The following is a 15,744-nucleotide window of genomic DNA, read 5'->3' on the forward strand; positions in this document are numbered from 1 at the left end:
ACTACCAAAGTGGTGCTCTTCTTCCTTAACCTCGAGACAAACATTTTAAGGCTCAGCTATTATTAGATGCAAAGGCCATGTCCCACACTCTCCTTCTGACTGTTCTGAACCCCTTTCTCCATGTAGCCAAACTTTCATGATATGATAGCCTTGAAGAATTCTCATTCAGTTTCCAGTATACCCCACTGGGTAGTGGGTTAATTTGTCCACTCTCCTCCCTCTCCCCCATTGAGAAATAAAATTATATTAGCACACATTTCAATGTTCGGCTCAGGGACAAAATCTGTTAAGCAAACTAGTACTTAAATTTCATGTTTTTATGATGATGAAAAGTGTACTAAGCACTTAATGTATTTTGGGAACGTAATGTAGGAACATATTATAATACAAGAAACATATTCTGGCAACCAGTGGACGATATCCAGTATTAGTCATACTCAGAATAGAACAACTGAAATCAATGGAATTATGTAACTTAAGCACCTTGATTTCAATGGGTCTACTCCAAATATGGCTTAATTAGCTATCACTCAGAAATTTCTAAATACCAGGGGTCTGAATTTCAATAAGTATCATATAACAGGTACAGCAAGTAACAAGGTTTTAAAAAGGGATATTAACGAATATATCAGAACCTACAGAATTCTGGGGAAATTCTCCTTTCATTCTTTGTGAACTTTGGACTAAACTGCATTTATAGGAATATTTTTCATAGTTTTAGACCTCAAGATACTCAAGGCAATGCAATCATTTGTAATTCAGTGAAGTCTGAATGTTTAAGCTAGCATCCAGTTTTAACAAGGTCTCATAAATTATATGCAGAGGTGTATCTAAAATAGTGGTCACAGATATGTCACCCTTCTTTAAGAAATTAAATAGCATGTATAAGTCTACTTCTCTTTAAATGCTAAGTTATTGTTTAGGCATTGCACAAAAGTGGTTGTCCTTATATTTTGGAATGTGTGTAACTTTCCACTTCAATAAAGGTAAAGGTACCCCTGCCCATACGGGCCAGTCGTGTCCGACTCTAGGGTTGTGCGCTCATCTCACTCTAGAGGCCGGGAGCCAGCGCTGTCTGGAGACACTTCTGGGTCATGTGGCCAGCGTGACGAAGCTGCTCTGGCGAGCCAGCACCAGCGCCGCACACGTAAACACCGTTTACCTTCCTGCTGGAGCGGTACCTATTTATCTACTTGCACTTAGGGGTGCTTTCGAACTGCTAGGTGGGCAGGAGCTGGGACCGAACGACGGGAGCTCACCCCGCCGCGGGGATTCGAACCGCCGACCTTGTGATCAGCAAGTCCTAGGCACTGAGGTTTTACCTACAGCGCCACCCGCGTCCCTTCCACTTCAATACCCACCTTTAATTTTCACTCTAGTTTGAGAGTTTTCCAAAACACATCTGCTTTTCAATATCGTCAGCTATACTACATTAAACTATGCTTTTAATTAGCAAAATATGGAACAATAATGCTCAAAAATGGTCTGAAAGCACTCAACAGTTCTACTGCTGAAGAAATGAAAGTAAGCTGCCTGGATCAGAAATCACCTGGCAACCATATGTAAAGTGCTCTGATAGAGTAGGGTATAAATAGTTTAGTAATAATAATGTTTTAACAAATATGGCATTTATTTGCATACATATTTTATGTATTAGGTAACTGATTACTGCAAAGGCCCATGGAAATTTATGTTGTATCTTAGCAATTTTATTATTCATTCAGTTTAAAGATATACTGGAAAGCATAAAACTCATCCAATTCCATTACTTCTCCTTCCTGTCATCTTTCCTTCAAGTGTACATTTGGTGCTAGCATTCTCGTTGGTTCTCCACTTACATATTTAGATTTCAACAGCATCAGCACTTAGAAAATCTATCCAAGGCCCTCTGCCAAAAGTGGAGGTCTTCTCCAGACATTCAAACCTTTGATGTGCAACCAAGAAACTAAAATCATTTTGTTTTAAGATTGAGCAGAATGTGCTTCAAAACCATATGAAACCTGATGGCAGATTTATTTTCCTATCTTATTAAAGTATTTTACTGCTATTGTTTTCATATGTTCCCCACCCAGAAATATCAAGGATAGGCAGAATTAAAAATCTAAATAAAGGACAAGGCAGAATCACACTGCTATAAGTGAGAATGCATTCTAAATCCAGCCTATTTCAATCAAACCCCTAAGGTTGATGCATAACTCCACATGAACTAATCCACTAGGAAGAATAAAATAAAGCAATTTGCATAGAGGCTGCAGCATAACTGTCTTTCAAGAATAAACATATTAAAATACATAGGGTTGCACCCAAATGCTGTTGAGTATGCCTTCCTGTCCTGTCCTCTATAGTCCCCCACACCCCAAAAAATCTGCTCCAGAGGGTTAGGGGGCAGGCCTCCAGAGCATATTTGGGAGTTCACAATGCAGTCCCATTGCACAAGTGCAGCTTCACTCGCACAGCACTGGATACAACACATGTATTTTCAATTAAAGATCTCATATTAGCTGGTAACAATTTGATGAAATGTTACCACCACACTAAAACCAGCATTTAAGGTCTAGGACATCAGACCTTTGAGAAAAACAAACAAAGGAATGTTAAGAATTTAAGGAATGTTTCAGCATTCAGCATACCTAGAAAAGATTATTTTGCCAGCCTTAAGACTGCATAGCCAGGAAGCACAAAAACAATACAAGAAGGCACAAGAGCTGGAGGAAATGGGGTAAGACTTCAACTCCAATAAGAAGGATGTTGGCACTTTTTGCTTACAAGGATTCTTAAACTGCTACAAGCAATAATCAAGTGCCGGCCAATTTTTCTATCACTGTTAAGCGTATTAAGGCATACAAATGAAAGAAAAATGGGAATCAGGGCTCAATTAGATTCAAACCTCACCATGATTTAGCCCTTGAAACTGTTTTTTGATTTTGACTTTACTGCTCAGGTTCCGTCCTGTTGTTCATGAATGCTTTCCTCCTCATGTCTGAAGAACCATAGTCTGATCCCAATGAATGTGTTTCAGAGGACACAGAACTTTCAGTTTCAGAGGACACAGAACTTCAGCACTGCCCCCTCTGAGTCATAACCATTTAGATTGGGGGAAATGCAAAATAGTTTTCTAATCACAATAATCAATAAAGTGGATTTTTTTAAAAATACACCTGAAGCATTTATCCATTTGTTTTTGGATAAGGGATTGGAAAGATTTGCACTCAGTGTATCTTGAACTCCTTCTTACAAAAGAATGCCTCCTTCCATTTACTTACTCCAAATAAGCCTTGCATTTCATTCATACTGCCTGGATCAGCTTTGGTAGACCCCTTTTAGCCTCATCTTTCCTCAGGCTATTATTGGGAAGGAATATATTCTGAGATCCACAAGTAATTCTTCTCAGCTATGATATAAGCTGGCCTAAAGCCCATTAACTCTCACAGGACTAGCTCATCCTGCTACAATATCATATCATGCATTTATAGCAGGAACAGTTGCCAACTCTCATGGTTTCTTAAAGTAACAGCTGCTGAATTTTTCAGCTGACTTAAACAAACAATAAGTTCCAACTCAGATTTTGAGAAATAAATTGTGTCAACGTTCTGTATAAATTATTTTATTCAAACCAATACAGAAATACTGTATTCCCACTCACTGAAACTTATGCTCCAACCCTAGCTCAGCCCATTTCATCAACCACACTTTCTCAGTATATAACGAAACAAAGTGGACTGCACAGCACTAGAAAGGGCCTTCAAGAGCAGTTGTGTCTCACCATTCCATAACGAAACTACGGCCTTGACAGGATCACCTATTCTATCCACTGAAAAATCCCCACAGCAGTTAGGAATCTATCAGATTCCATCAGGTGGACCATCCTAACTGGTTCCCCACCCTTGCAGGGTAGAATTGTCGTTGCAAGTCCATATCTCACAAAGAAGTGGTCTGACCATGATAATGGAGTGATATTCACCATCCTTTATTTCCAGACCACTCCTCTCCTCACATGAAGTGAAGACTAAATCAAGATTATGCCCTGTTCTGTGCCTTGGACCAATGACTATCTGAAAAAGGCCTATGGTTGCCCTGAACTCCCGAGCTGAACATAAGAAATCCTCACCATGCATGCTGAAGTCACCCAAACCACCTCTCTGGGTTCCTCCAACAAGACAACCTCAGCCAGTTCGGTCAGGGAGGCTGTTGAAAAACAAGACTATCAATTTCTACCAGCCATGATGGCTGCATACTACCTCCACAATCAGAAACCATATGCCTTTGGATACCAGTTACTGGATATCAAAGGTGGGGAAAGTATACTCTATCTACCTACCTCCCTGCCTGCCTGCCTATCATCTGTCTGTCTATCTATCTATCTATCTATCTATCTATCTATCTATCTGACTTATATACCAACCTCCATCATATCAGGGTGGTTCACAAGGTAAAAATACAAGGTAAAAGCACAAATAGTTAAAACAAAAACAACAAAACAATAAACCCCTCCCACAAACACATTTTAAAGGCTTTAGAAGCATTTGGCAAAATTATAAAAGGAAGACTCAGAAGACCTAGTGGTGTCAGACAATGATTGCAATGCATAAACAGCAGCTTCTTAGAAAGGGAAGAGGGCTATGTTATTCCCATTCCTCTACCTCAATCTGGAGGTAGGTCCACATAGGTCCTGCTTGCAAACTTCACAAATGGCTGACCACTGTTAGAATAGGAAGTATTTAGAGCAAAGGACTAAATGGCCTTTTGGTCAGATACAACAGGGCTCATCTTGCACAGAAAGCCCCAGTTCAATACCTGGCATGTTCAGGTATTGCTGAGAAAGAGACCAGTCTGAAACACTAGAAAGTCACTGCCAGTCGGAATAGACAAAGCAGAACCAGACGAAACAATGATTTGACTATGACTGCACACATACTATACCTTTCAAGCAACTCTGAAGCACATTCTTTCCCTTCAGAGAATTCTGGGCATTGTCTTTTATCCCTCACATATTTATAATTCCCAGCAACACTTAACAAGCTATACTGCCCAGAATTCTTGGAGGGCAGAAATGTGTTTTAAAGGTATAGTGTGTATGTAGCTTTGATGTAAGACAGCTTCATGCATTCATGGACAAATTCTGCGGACAGCTTTCCTCAGATTGGGTTGTGCAGGGGAACAGCTGGTAGTATGAAATGTTTGAATCATATTTACATATGTCATAAACTAAGAGTGGGGGACCTGTGACCCTCCAGATGTTGCTGAACTCCAACTTTCCTCTGCCTCAGCCAGCCAGTCATGGATGATAGGAGTTGTAGTCCAACATCTGGACGGCCACAGGTTCCCCACCCCTTCCATAAACAGTCAAAATTTAAGATTTCTCAATAGGCGGTGAGCTATAACTGCATTGGAATTGCTGGAAATAAGCAAGAGGGAGGCTGATATTTCTTGCTTGCCTGGATGTCCAGTTTACTCAAAGCAGAGATGAAATGCAGCAAGGAGAAACAGATGGGAGTGGATCCAAGCAAGTGGACAAGAAGCTGCTGCACAGGGGTTAGAGGAGCAAGAGAGATATTTGTGACTGAGCAGAAGATACAGAGAGTTTAGAAGGGATGTGTGATTTCAAACGGTTCTGAAGATTGGTTAATGAGAAATATTATGAAGCATTACTTGAGTACATGTTATATACCTATTTTCCCCATGACAGCCTTCTATTATGAGAACTGAAGATCTGAAAGGAATACCTGAAGTCAACCAAGCATGAAGCAAGATTAAATGTTGTGTTATGTTTTCCTATGTGGGCTACAAAAACTATGAAGAAAATTAATGTTGTAACAGTGAATATTTTAAGATTATCCGCATTATGGCTACATCAGAACAAACCTTAAAATTATACACATGTAACCTAGCATGAAGCCAAAGTCCATTGAGAAGGCAACATTGCCTCATGGCTTTTAGGACACTTATAGCTTCTGAACATTGTAGCAAGGATGCAGCTCTGACAAAACATAGTAAATCAATCTACCAATTAACAAAATAAAGTGAACAGGCAAGACTCTTCAAAGGTGTGTTACGCCTCCCTTTAAGTTACAGATTAACTGTAAGGCCTCCATATAGCATACACCTTAGCTTATAGGATCTGCCTATCTCAGTACAAGTATATTCGAGCACAATATGTTTCAATGTCTACTCAGAATGGGGTATCAAGGAAGCAAAAGCACCATAACAATTATTTAAGCCAAAATATACTTCAAGATGTACGGACTCAGAATGAGCTGATCAGCAATCATCTCTTGTTCCATTCAAGATATACAAGCATCAGGCTGTGAAGGTTTTGGTTGAAGGAATGCACTCTTCCCATGGAGATCCACCTTCCATTTTGAGAGTTGTATTCCTTTTGTACACCATTTTTAGATACAGATGATTTCATAAGGTTGCATCCAACTAAGTTCTAATAAGAGTAGACCCACTGAAATTGACAGACATGAGTTTAGTAATTTCAGTGGGTTTACCCTCAGTAGAACTTAGCTGAAAACAACCACTGTCTCAATTAATTAGTCCTAGCTGTTGCCTGTAGGAAAGCTTTTACAATTACAAGCTGCTTCTTGCTAACTTGGTTTCAAGACTTTTAGTTAATTACATTTCTATTCTAACCTCTCAGGGAAGCATGCATGGGCAATGTTCTCAACTAGAGTATGGTAAGCAGAGATCAGCAGTGTTGAAACAGGCAACATTTGGTACAGAAACAGCATGTGACTACTGCTTAATAAGCTACCAACATGGCTTTATTTGAGTGTTTCTGAAGAATTAAGTCTCATTTCTACACTGCTCGCACATACTTTCTAGGTGAATGTACTCCTGTGACCAGAGAACAGAACAAAGTCTTCCCCTCTAAATGACCACTATGTTCTGAATGGGAGAAAGGCAATTCTGAGTTAAAGCTTAACTATTTAATTGAGAATCTGAACAGGTTCTCTTCATGCAATGCATTTTCCAGCATAAATCCTTACCTGCTGGGGTCTGAGTTTTACTGGGGTGGTGATGTCCACCTACTCCTGGCTGTGGAGGAGGACTTGCTCCTGCTTGTCCAGTACCTTGCGCTGGGCTCGTGCTGATCAGAGTTCCAGTAGGCAGAGGCTGGCCTCTTTTTAAGAGCTGCTTCTGTTCTTGTTGGCGGAAGCGTGGAGGCACCTCACGAGGCAGGTATCGGGATGCAGCTGGCTGCTGCCCATTGGCAGATGCACGCTTGCCATTGCTATTGTTAGTAATAGTGCTGGTGGAAGTACTGGTACTGGTACCGGCAGGTTGGGGCTGGCTTAAACTGGTCTTAATAGGTTCTGGCACTGTTGAAAATGAAATATTAAGAACACATTTATTGGGCGAAAGAATTACACAACATTCTTTTAAAAACAACAGCTTAACTGAAAGTAGATCTCAGTCCACCTTTGTACATTTGTTTTAAATAGAAACTAAGTAGTTTCCCCCAAAGTATGTGTTATGGAAAACCAACACATTGTACATTTAAATGCAATCATTTTTCTAAAAAAATATTTATTGGCAACATCGACCGATTATGAAGTATGAAGGGATCGTATGTGATGTGCATTTAAATAATTTTAGAAACAGGTCCCTAATCCATTATCATGTCATTCCCTAATCATGGCTCCACAACTAAAAAGGCCCTGTCTCATATGCCCATCTGCTTTCTGCATATGAAGGAATGCAAGGCAAGGCTTCAAATGCTGATTTAAGTGGAAGGCCAGGGGCATCTAGGATGAGGCAGATTATTGAGAGATTTAGAAGTCAAAACCAGTATTTTGCATCGGACCTGGAAACAAATCAATAACCATCACAAATGAAATAATATATGTCCCATATTATATGCATTTTGAACCAACTGAGGTTTCTGAGCACTCACACAGAACACCTTATGTTATGATGGCTTAGAAAAACTTCATACAGCATAGTAACAGTTCATGCAGATAAAAGTCAGCAAATCATAGTTTGGTATAGTTTACACACTAGGTCACAAATGTTCAGGCAGGCCTAGGTACCAAGTTCTTAGAATAATCTCAATATCTTCTTAACAAATCACAATGAAGACTCAATTTGTCCCTTCTCATAAATGTCAAACTTCACCTCTTATCTTGTAAATCAGCTGCTGTTACATAGGTACAAAAAGAGATGCCATTCCTTCATGCCCTGCTTCTCTGAACAATTACAGAATAAAAATGAGCTTAAGTATTCTACAAAATTCACAGCAGCCCTTGTGTTTTACATTCTTTTCAACTTCATTTGTAAAGCTCAAAGTCAATGTGCTGCACTACATATACAGTACATTTAACACAGCCCAGGAATGTATACTCTGGGAATACAGATGAAATACAGACTTTGTTTAAACCTCTGCAGCTGCTCAAAACTAGAAACATTTCCTGGGTTTTTAATTGGAATGAAACCAGAGCTAGATCCCCATTGTAGTAACATTATCCAAGAACAATGAAGTATCAAACAGAGAAATGCTTGTACTGTATTAATCCCCACCCCACCACCCCACCCCCTGTAACCTGCTAAGGTTAATATCTAGAGATAGAGGAAATCACAAAGTAATTGATGGGAAAGTGTAACATGACTTTTTTATCCACAACTGTACCATTAACCAGCTGATGCAGCAGTATTTGCTGTCAGAGTCAGGCTCCTGGAAAATTTTAAGCAATGTGATCCTATTAAAACAGAATGTGTGTGGGTGTTTACTAAAAGGACTTTGGGGAGGAAATTAGCTAGTTTTACTACATTAATTACATTGCCAAATACAAATGTTTTGTACCATTTAAATACAGACATCTTAATACATAGTTCACAGAATTTTCTATTTCCTACCTAATCTGATCTATTGGAAATCAGTTTCTTTTTTAAAGTTACAGCTAAGAATGTTATCCAGAGACAGTAGTCCAAAACGTTCGTGCAAATTTGATGTGCAACTTTGCTCTGTTGCCATCTTGCCTTTTCTACAACACTTCTTTCCCCCCCATTTATAATTTCCAGTATGCTCATCATGTACCATAGGGGTGGAGAACTTGTGACCCTCCAGATGTTGCTGGAATATAATTCCCACCATCCCTGACCACTAGGCATGCTGACTAGGGCTAACAGGAGTTCAGCTGGAATAGCTCAGTTGGTAGAGCATGAGACTCTTGAAGCCCCACAATGGGCAAAAAAGATTACTGCAGTGCAGGAGGTTGGACTAGATGACCCTTGTGATCCCTTCCAACTCTACAGTTCTATGACTCTATGATTCTACAAAATATGGAGGGCCACAGATTCCCCACTACTGTTGTACAGGAAACCATAATATGATGGAGATAAGTGTGTGATGTTGATAGCTAGGCTCTCAAGCTGCAAATTCTAATAGTTTCCTTTTGTGGTCCCAAAAGCCCACCTGGCTTAACTAGCTTAAGTCCTTTGTGGGTTGCACTGTCAGCAACTGTCAGTCAGGCACAGAAGGAGCTGCCCTTTCATGTGCATGCATGTGTGTGTACACACACACACACACACCAAACCAAAGTTTTTTCATATTAATATATGTTTGGTCAAAATCTCTCACATTCTGACAGGATAGTCTGCATTTGGGAATTTCAGATTTCCCAGTGTTTCCAGTGTACACCCTTCCTGGCTTTAATAAAATCAGAAAGGGTGACCAACATGATAAGATTGCATTGAATGTGAAATGCTGCCATGGCGGCTTAAACCACAATTCAAAAAATCTATCCATTCTTTAGGACTGCACCCCTATGCGCACCTCCCTGAGAGTAAGTCCCACTGAACTCAGTGAAGTTTACACAAGAGTAGACATGCCTACAACTGCACTATAGAATACTCTTTAAGCATTTGAATGAACTTCTCAGGTTTAAGAACTGCATGTGCAAGTCTGCACTATTTTCTCCTTCATTCAACCATTTGCCACATAATGAACACATCCAGTTGTTCTACAACTATTATGCATTAAACCATTACATTACCATTGTAAGCTCTCAAGCTTTTACTCCCCAATTACTCCAAACAAAAATAAACCTTTCCCTTGTAAAATTTCTCAGGTTACAATCTTCTCTTTGGTGAAAGCCATTTGTTCACAGGAGACAGCACATCTTCAGGCTTTGAAACAGAAGGCATTGCATGTATCCATTTCACACACAGTGAAAGGCTAGTGTTTATACAGGGAAGATATTAGAAATTGTAGATCTCTAAGCAGGGTTTTGAGACAGGAAACCAAAATTGTAGGACTAATTCGTAGGTGAATTCTGTATCATGCTAAATATTTGTTGTCTGGCTTTTCTTATTCAGACCTATTCACTTATTTATATCAGCCACGTGCACACATCCCAGTTATGATGTGTGCCTCAGACCTGCCCTCCAGATTTCTATCAAACATGTCACACATGCTAATCTTGCCTGAAGTAATGAGGCCAAACTCACTTGGTCTGCGCCTGATTCTCTGGCGCAGAGCAATTGGGAGTCTAGCAGTGAGGGGGTGCTTGTGACACAATGCAACTGGCAGCCCACATGAGTTATCAGAATGGCTGAAAGAGCACAGAGTGCTAGTCAAATAAAAATATGGCCTTGGGAAATCCACCAATTCCAAGCACTGATCTAAGGCAGACTTTGCAGAAGCTGCTGTTTGATTGTCCTGCAGGAGAAAATCTAGAAGCACTACTACAGTTAAGTAGAAAAGCACAATGACAACTGAGAAAAGCCAATGGGCCCCACAAAGAACCTAGATATGGTAAAGAATAAAAGCAACAACATGTTTTATTCGTACAGAGACAGCCTCAAAACAAATCAAAACAAAAAATTGCACAATGGAAAGGAAAATTAAATAGCAAATGGATTTGGAGGATAATATTAGAAGCTAAATGTTCCTTTTAAAATTAAGACAAAACTGAAGAATAAACAATTCAGCTTCTCATCAACGCTGTGCACATAGCTCCCATTAGTTTTTAAAAAGCAGAAAATGAAAGAGGCAGTCTTAAAAACTATTCAAGACAACCACTCCTCTGTTAATTCTCATTCAAAGGGTCAGTTTGGACATTATGCTAAACAATTATATGCTTGGAGATATGACCCCAGAGTCCAGCAGTGACCAGGACCCCAAATTAGATGTTACAATGTCACTGGCTAAGGTTCCTGGATCTGGGCCTGGTGTTGATGGTCAGAGGACTACTGCACCCAAGGCCGGCAAGCAAAAACCTGCTGAACCAGTTCTCACAGTTTCAGGATCGCAAGAGCCAGGACTGTGGGGGTTACCTTTCCCCAGATCTGAGGAAATAAATGCTTCCCACACCACCTCACCAGTCCACAGCACACACAGCACACAAGGAGGGAGACCATGAGGTGCAAGGGCTTTAGGTCAGAACATGGTCCCTTTCAGAGACGCCAGTTTTCCAAAAGCAGATTGAACCTATGAGAAGGGGCTTAGAGGCAGAAGTTCAAAAGGCTTCAGTTCACTTCTAAGCCTTCCTGAAGCAAGTTGTTCACTAGGAAGTTTCCTTGGTACCGTAACAACAGACTCACCCTGCCCTGTGGGCTTCATCATGGGATCAGGACAAGATGGGACATATTGCTAAAACTCATGCTCACTTACACCCCATCCTCCTGTCTGGGGCAGCTGTAAGAAGGAGAGCAGAAGTATTTGCTTCCAGTCTCAAATGAACCAAAGTTCCTTATTACTTGGGAACTTGAGGGAATTCTAGTTAGTGAAGAAGCCAGGATCATATACCAAGGGTTCATCCTGGCTTGTTTAAATTAATCATAGTTTTAACCAGGGCATTTTTTCAAACAGAACTCAGTTCCAGCACCTCTCAGGTGGGTGCCATTGCCATTATAAGAGAACAAGGAAGGCATTCATGATGAGTTCCAGCACCTCTTTTTCTAGAAAAAGACCAGTGATTTAAACTAGCCATAGTTTCAATAATGGTAGAACAGGGGAGGTGGGAGTACACTAGTCTGAGGCTCATTTGCTTAATCCAAAGTTTAGTCTTATGTTCAAAAAGGCACTGCACCTGCCTTTTAGACATACTTCTCTATAAAGTAGATATGTGCCACTTCAAATACAGCTTAACCCACATTCAACACTTGCTTGATGATGTGTGCTGATGGGCTTTTGCAGCAAAAGTCCTTCTGCTTTACAAAATATCTGATATGCCTTCAAAGTATTTTGTTTTGCTTAAACAAAATTTAGCAGCTTGGTGGTAGACTCTGCTACTGCAGGTGACCTTTAAGGAATACACTTACAATGTATAGTATGAATTAAATTGACTGCAGTCCCTCAGGAAATGAATTTCAAGCCAGTCTTGTAAAGAAGTATTGCTGCTTGGAAGGACAGGGCTTTTACTCATGAGATTCTGCACAGCCTGTAGTGAATTGCATTATGCAGCAAGTGAGGGAGGTCTTCCAGTTTCCATAAGCTATTCTGCTTTTTAGAGGTCTAAATTTTGGGTACTTACCTGTACCCAAAATTTCAATCTAAACATTCTCTCTTCTGATGAGCTGCCTAGCTGTGCTTGTGGAGGGGGGAAATAAACCAGTAGTTGCTATAGTATTTTAGTTGCCTTTTTGCAGAGGGCTTAGGAAAAAAACACCAACAAAAAACCTTTTGTGGTAGCTATTTCAATTCCACTTAGAAACATGGTTTGAAAGCACAAGGGGCTTGAGGAAGGGGCCCCATCAACTCAGCTCTCTGGAAATAACCTCTCCCACCAGACCACCCCAATGATTCTTGCAAGATGCTATTTAGTTTACCAAGGTCATAATTAGCTATGTGAATGTATGGGGGGAGTGTACTCTCCAAAACATTGCCCAGATTTGGGAGGGGTGGGACTTGCTCTCCTGGATTATATGCATTTGGCAAAAGATTTTTTGTTTTTGTTTTTTGAGATAATAACCTTTTCCTGGCATAGGTTCAAATGAGATAATATTACAGTACAAGTTTGCATTGTCTACTTAGAAATCAAACTCAAATTAGCTCAGTTTTTTCTTGCTTGGTTGGTGGAAGTCTGCCAATGCTGAAGGTATTTATATTGTAAGATTCAACCAACAAAGAAGAAAGAGGTTGTGCCCATCAGTTTGAGCAAGTCTCCTCCCACAAGACAAACTCTTGCAAAGTAGCTCACTTGTTGAGTCCTAGGCCCAAATGAGCAGCAAAGGACAACCCCAAAATGGTCAAATAAAAACTTTGACACACACACACACACACACCACCACCCCATGTCACAGAAAGCACTCTAACACAGAGCTGTTCTTCTTCCAGTGTGATAACTGAAAAAGAACTGAGCAGGAAGTTATGAACATGGACAGTAAGGATTTGGCATGTGCCAAAAATCTAGCCTAGCTTGAGAGATATGCCAAATGAGCTAAGCTATACACAGGTACAGAAACCCTATGTGTGATTGCACAGAGGGACCATGAAAAAGAAAGATGCCAGGTGCTCTTTACTAATTTTCTTAATATGGTCTCAGATAATTGCAAAGTGGTAAAATGAATCAGAGTGGAAACACAAGTGTTCCTTGTTTATTTCTGCAAGTGATCTATAAATTGTGTTTCACTGGCCCAACAATAGTGTCATTGACACTTCAATTTAGAGCCTTTATTATTAAGGCTCTTGAAGGATTCAGTGTTATACAGGCAACACTAGCACATCCGATCTCTACATGTGTATCCAACTCTATGGAAAGGAACATGTTTCTTTTTCAACCAAAGGGTAATAGACTGTCTTTAACAGTGTAATAATTATAACTTTTCCCCATGCCATATGAAACAGAAGCTAATGAGTTGGAATGGAAAGGAATTCAATGTCAATACATCTTTTAAACCTGGATCTTCTGAAACACTGATAGCAGTTGAACTTGTGTGTTTTTTCTGTGCTACTTTGCTTCTGGTGCGCTATTGCAAAGACGTATTTGATGGAGAAGCAAATACCAAAAAGGTTTCTAACCTATTAAACAATGAGATATGTAAAAAACAAAAATCCTACATTTCAACCTTAAGACTAGATTGTGCCATTTCTTTAAGAGCCTCTTAAAGGGCACGAGCAGTAGAATTTTAAAATATGCAAATGTATTTAAATATAATCAATCAGTTAAAAGCTATAAAATGATTTAAAAAACTAATCAGTTGACAGCACTAGTTAGAAATAAGAAGGTAATCAGTCTACTAACTTAGAATTAATGTCCTCAAAAATATTTATGAGAGCTGATATTTTTCAATAAACTATAAAAGGATTCTGAATGTATCCTCACACAAAAACAGCCCGCTTTCAGGTTCATTAAAAGGCAGGGAACCACTTAATAATAATAAAGTCTTTCTGCCAAAAATAAGGTTCACTTGATTATAGAATTTCGAAGAGAGGCATTCAGCTACATCACCAAGATAAAGTAAAACCTTAGACATCACAAATGGCTTGCTTCCAAATGATCCTGCTGCTTTGGGTATCAAGCATTTCAATGATTTGCATAAGGTATTTTAAAGCAACAAAGCATCAAGTTGTAACACATACTAAAATAAAATCCTTTACATGCAATTTTATAACAGCCCTCACCACCAGCTAAGTAGCCGTGGAGATTTCCTACAGCATTGTGGGAAAGTGCCTGCTGCTTTGAGTGAATGCATTAGCTTTGCTAAAGCTTTCTTTACTGTGTAGCAGATCCAGTGACTGACTCATAAACTGTCAATTGTTAGAGAGCACCTTTCTTGATCTAAGCGGTACATTTTGGAAGGGAGGGCTTTTCTTCTGAATGCACAAACACTCTCACACATATATCTAGCAAACTTTATAGAATGATACAACACGGAATGGCAGCGGCTGTGGTCAGTGGAGGCTGACTAGAACACTAGAATGCTGTGCACCACACAGTTAATCAGCCCCAAGGGCCAATCTGCCAATCTACAAAAAGATCTTGCCAGTTACACAAGAGGCTGCCTGTCTACCCTTTCACCTGAAGGTAATATATTGCCGTTGCTGTTGTCATTTAAACAGCTCCTTGAGATACAGAAAAGAAATCTAGTCTAGGGTCATCATGATGCCATTGAGAAGATCAGCACACTTTTGAGCACTGCATTGTTCATTTCTAAATGACAGGATTTTATGCACTATTTTGGTTTCTAAACAACATTCAAGAACTGCAGACTATTTCATTTTCAAAATAAACAGAGCAGGAGCTAACTCTGATACAAAGAGAGCTCAAACGTGGATTTTAAGAGACAAAACCAATACTGCCTTGTGTTTTTATGATAGATATCTATTTGTAATACAGCACAAAAGCTTCCCACATTCTAAACAAATTGCTTGCTGCTAATAATCACACCATACTTAATGGTATCTAACTTCCTAATCCAATTTTAGAGAAACAAATCCAATAATTACTTACATATGCTTTTTAATGATTACAATCTCAGAGGAATCCCAACTCTACACAAAAGCATTAAGAAATTGTATATGGATTTTATTAATACAATGAATGGGATCAGTCACCCAGATTTCAATTACTATAAAAGCTTTTAAGCACATTTCTACAACAGAAGGAAGGAATGCATACAGAAGTGACAAAAACTGCTTAATCCCCATAGTTTTGATTTCTCACTGTTTTAGACTTCCAGTATCATCAGATCAAATTCTGTACTATGCTCTCTTCCACTCCTAAAATAAAGGAACCCAACCCCCTCCAAGCACACACAAAAACCCCTTGCATTTCTTCATCAGCAGGAGGAAAGAGAGGT

At 39.6% G+C, this 15,744-nt stretch overlaps 1 protein-coding gene across 12 annotated transcripts in view; it reads right to left on the reverse strand.

Annotated features, from left to right (window-relative positions):
- TNRC6C (trinucleotide repeat containing adaptor 6C) overlaps window positions 1-15,744 on the reverse strand; it is a 118,995-nt gene that overhangs the window by 56,283 nt on the left and 46,968 nt on the right. For all 12 annotated transcript variants that reach the window (XM_083725789.1, XM_083725788.1, XM_083725798.1 and 9 more), the window contains exon 4: window positions 6,990-7,322. In XM_083725789.1, coding sequence (XP_083581915.1) covers window positions 6,990-7,322 — 333 coding nt within the window. The remainder of the gene's footprint in view (window positions 1-6,989; window positions 7,323-15,744) is intronic.

This window comes from Podarcis gaigeae, assembly GCF_964106915.1.
Source record: "Podarcis gaigeae genome assembly, chromosome: 2".
Classification (NCBI taxonomy): Eukaryota; Metazoa; Chordata; class Lepidosauria; order Squamata; family Lacertidae; genus Podarcis; species Podarcis gaigeae.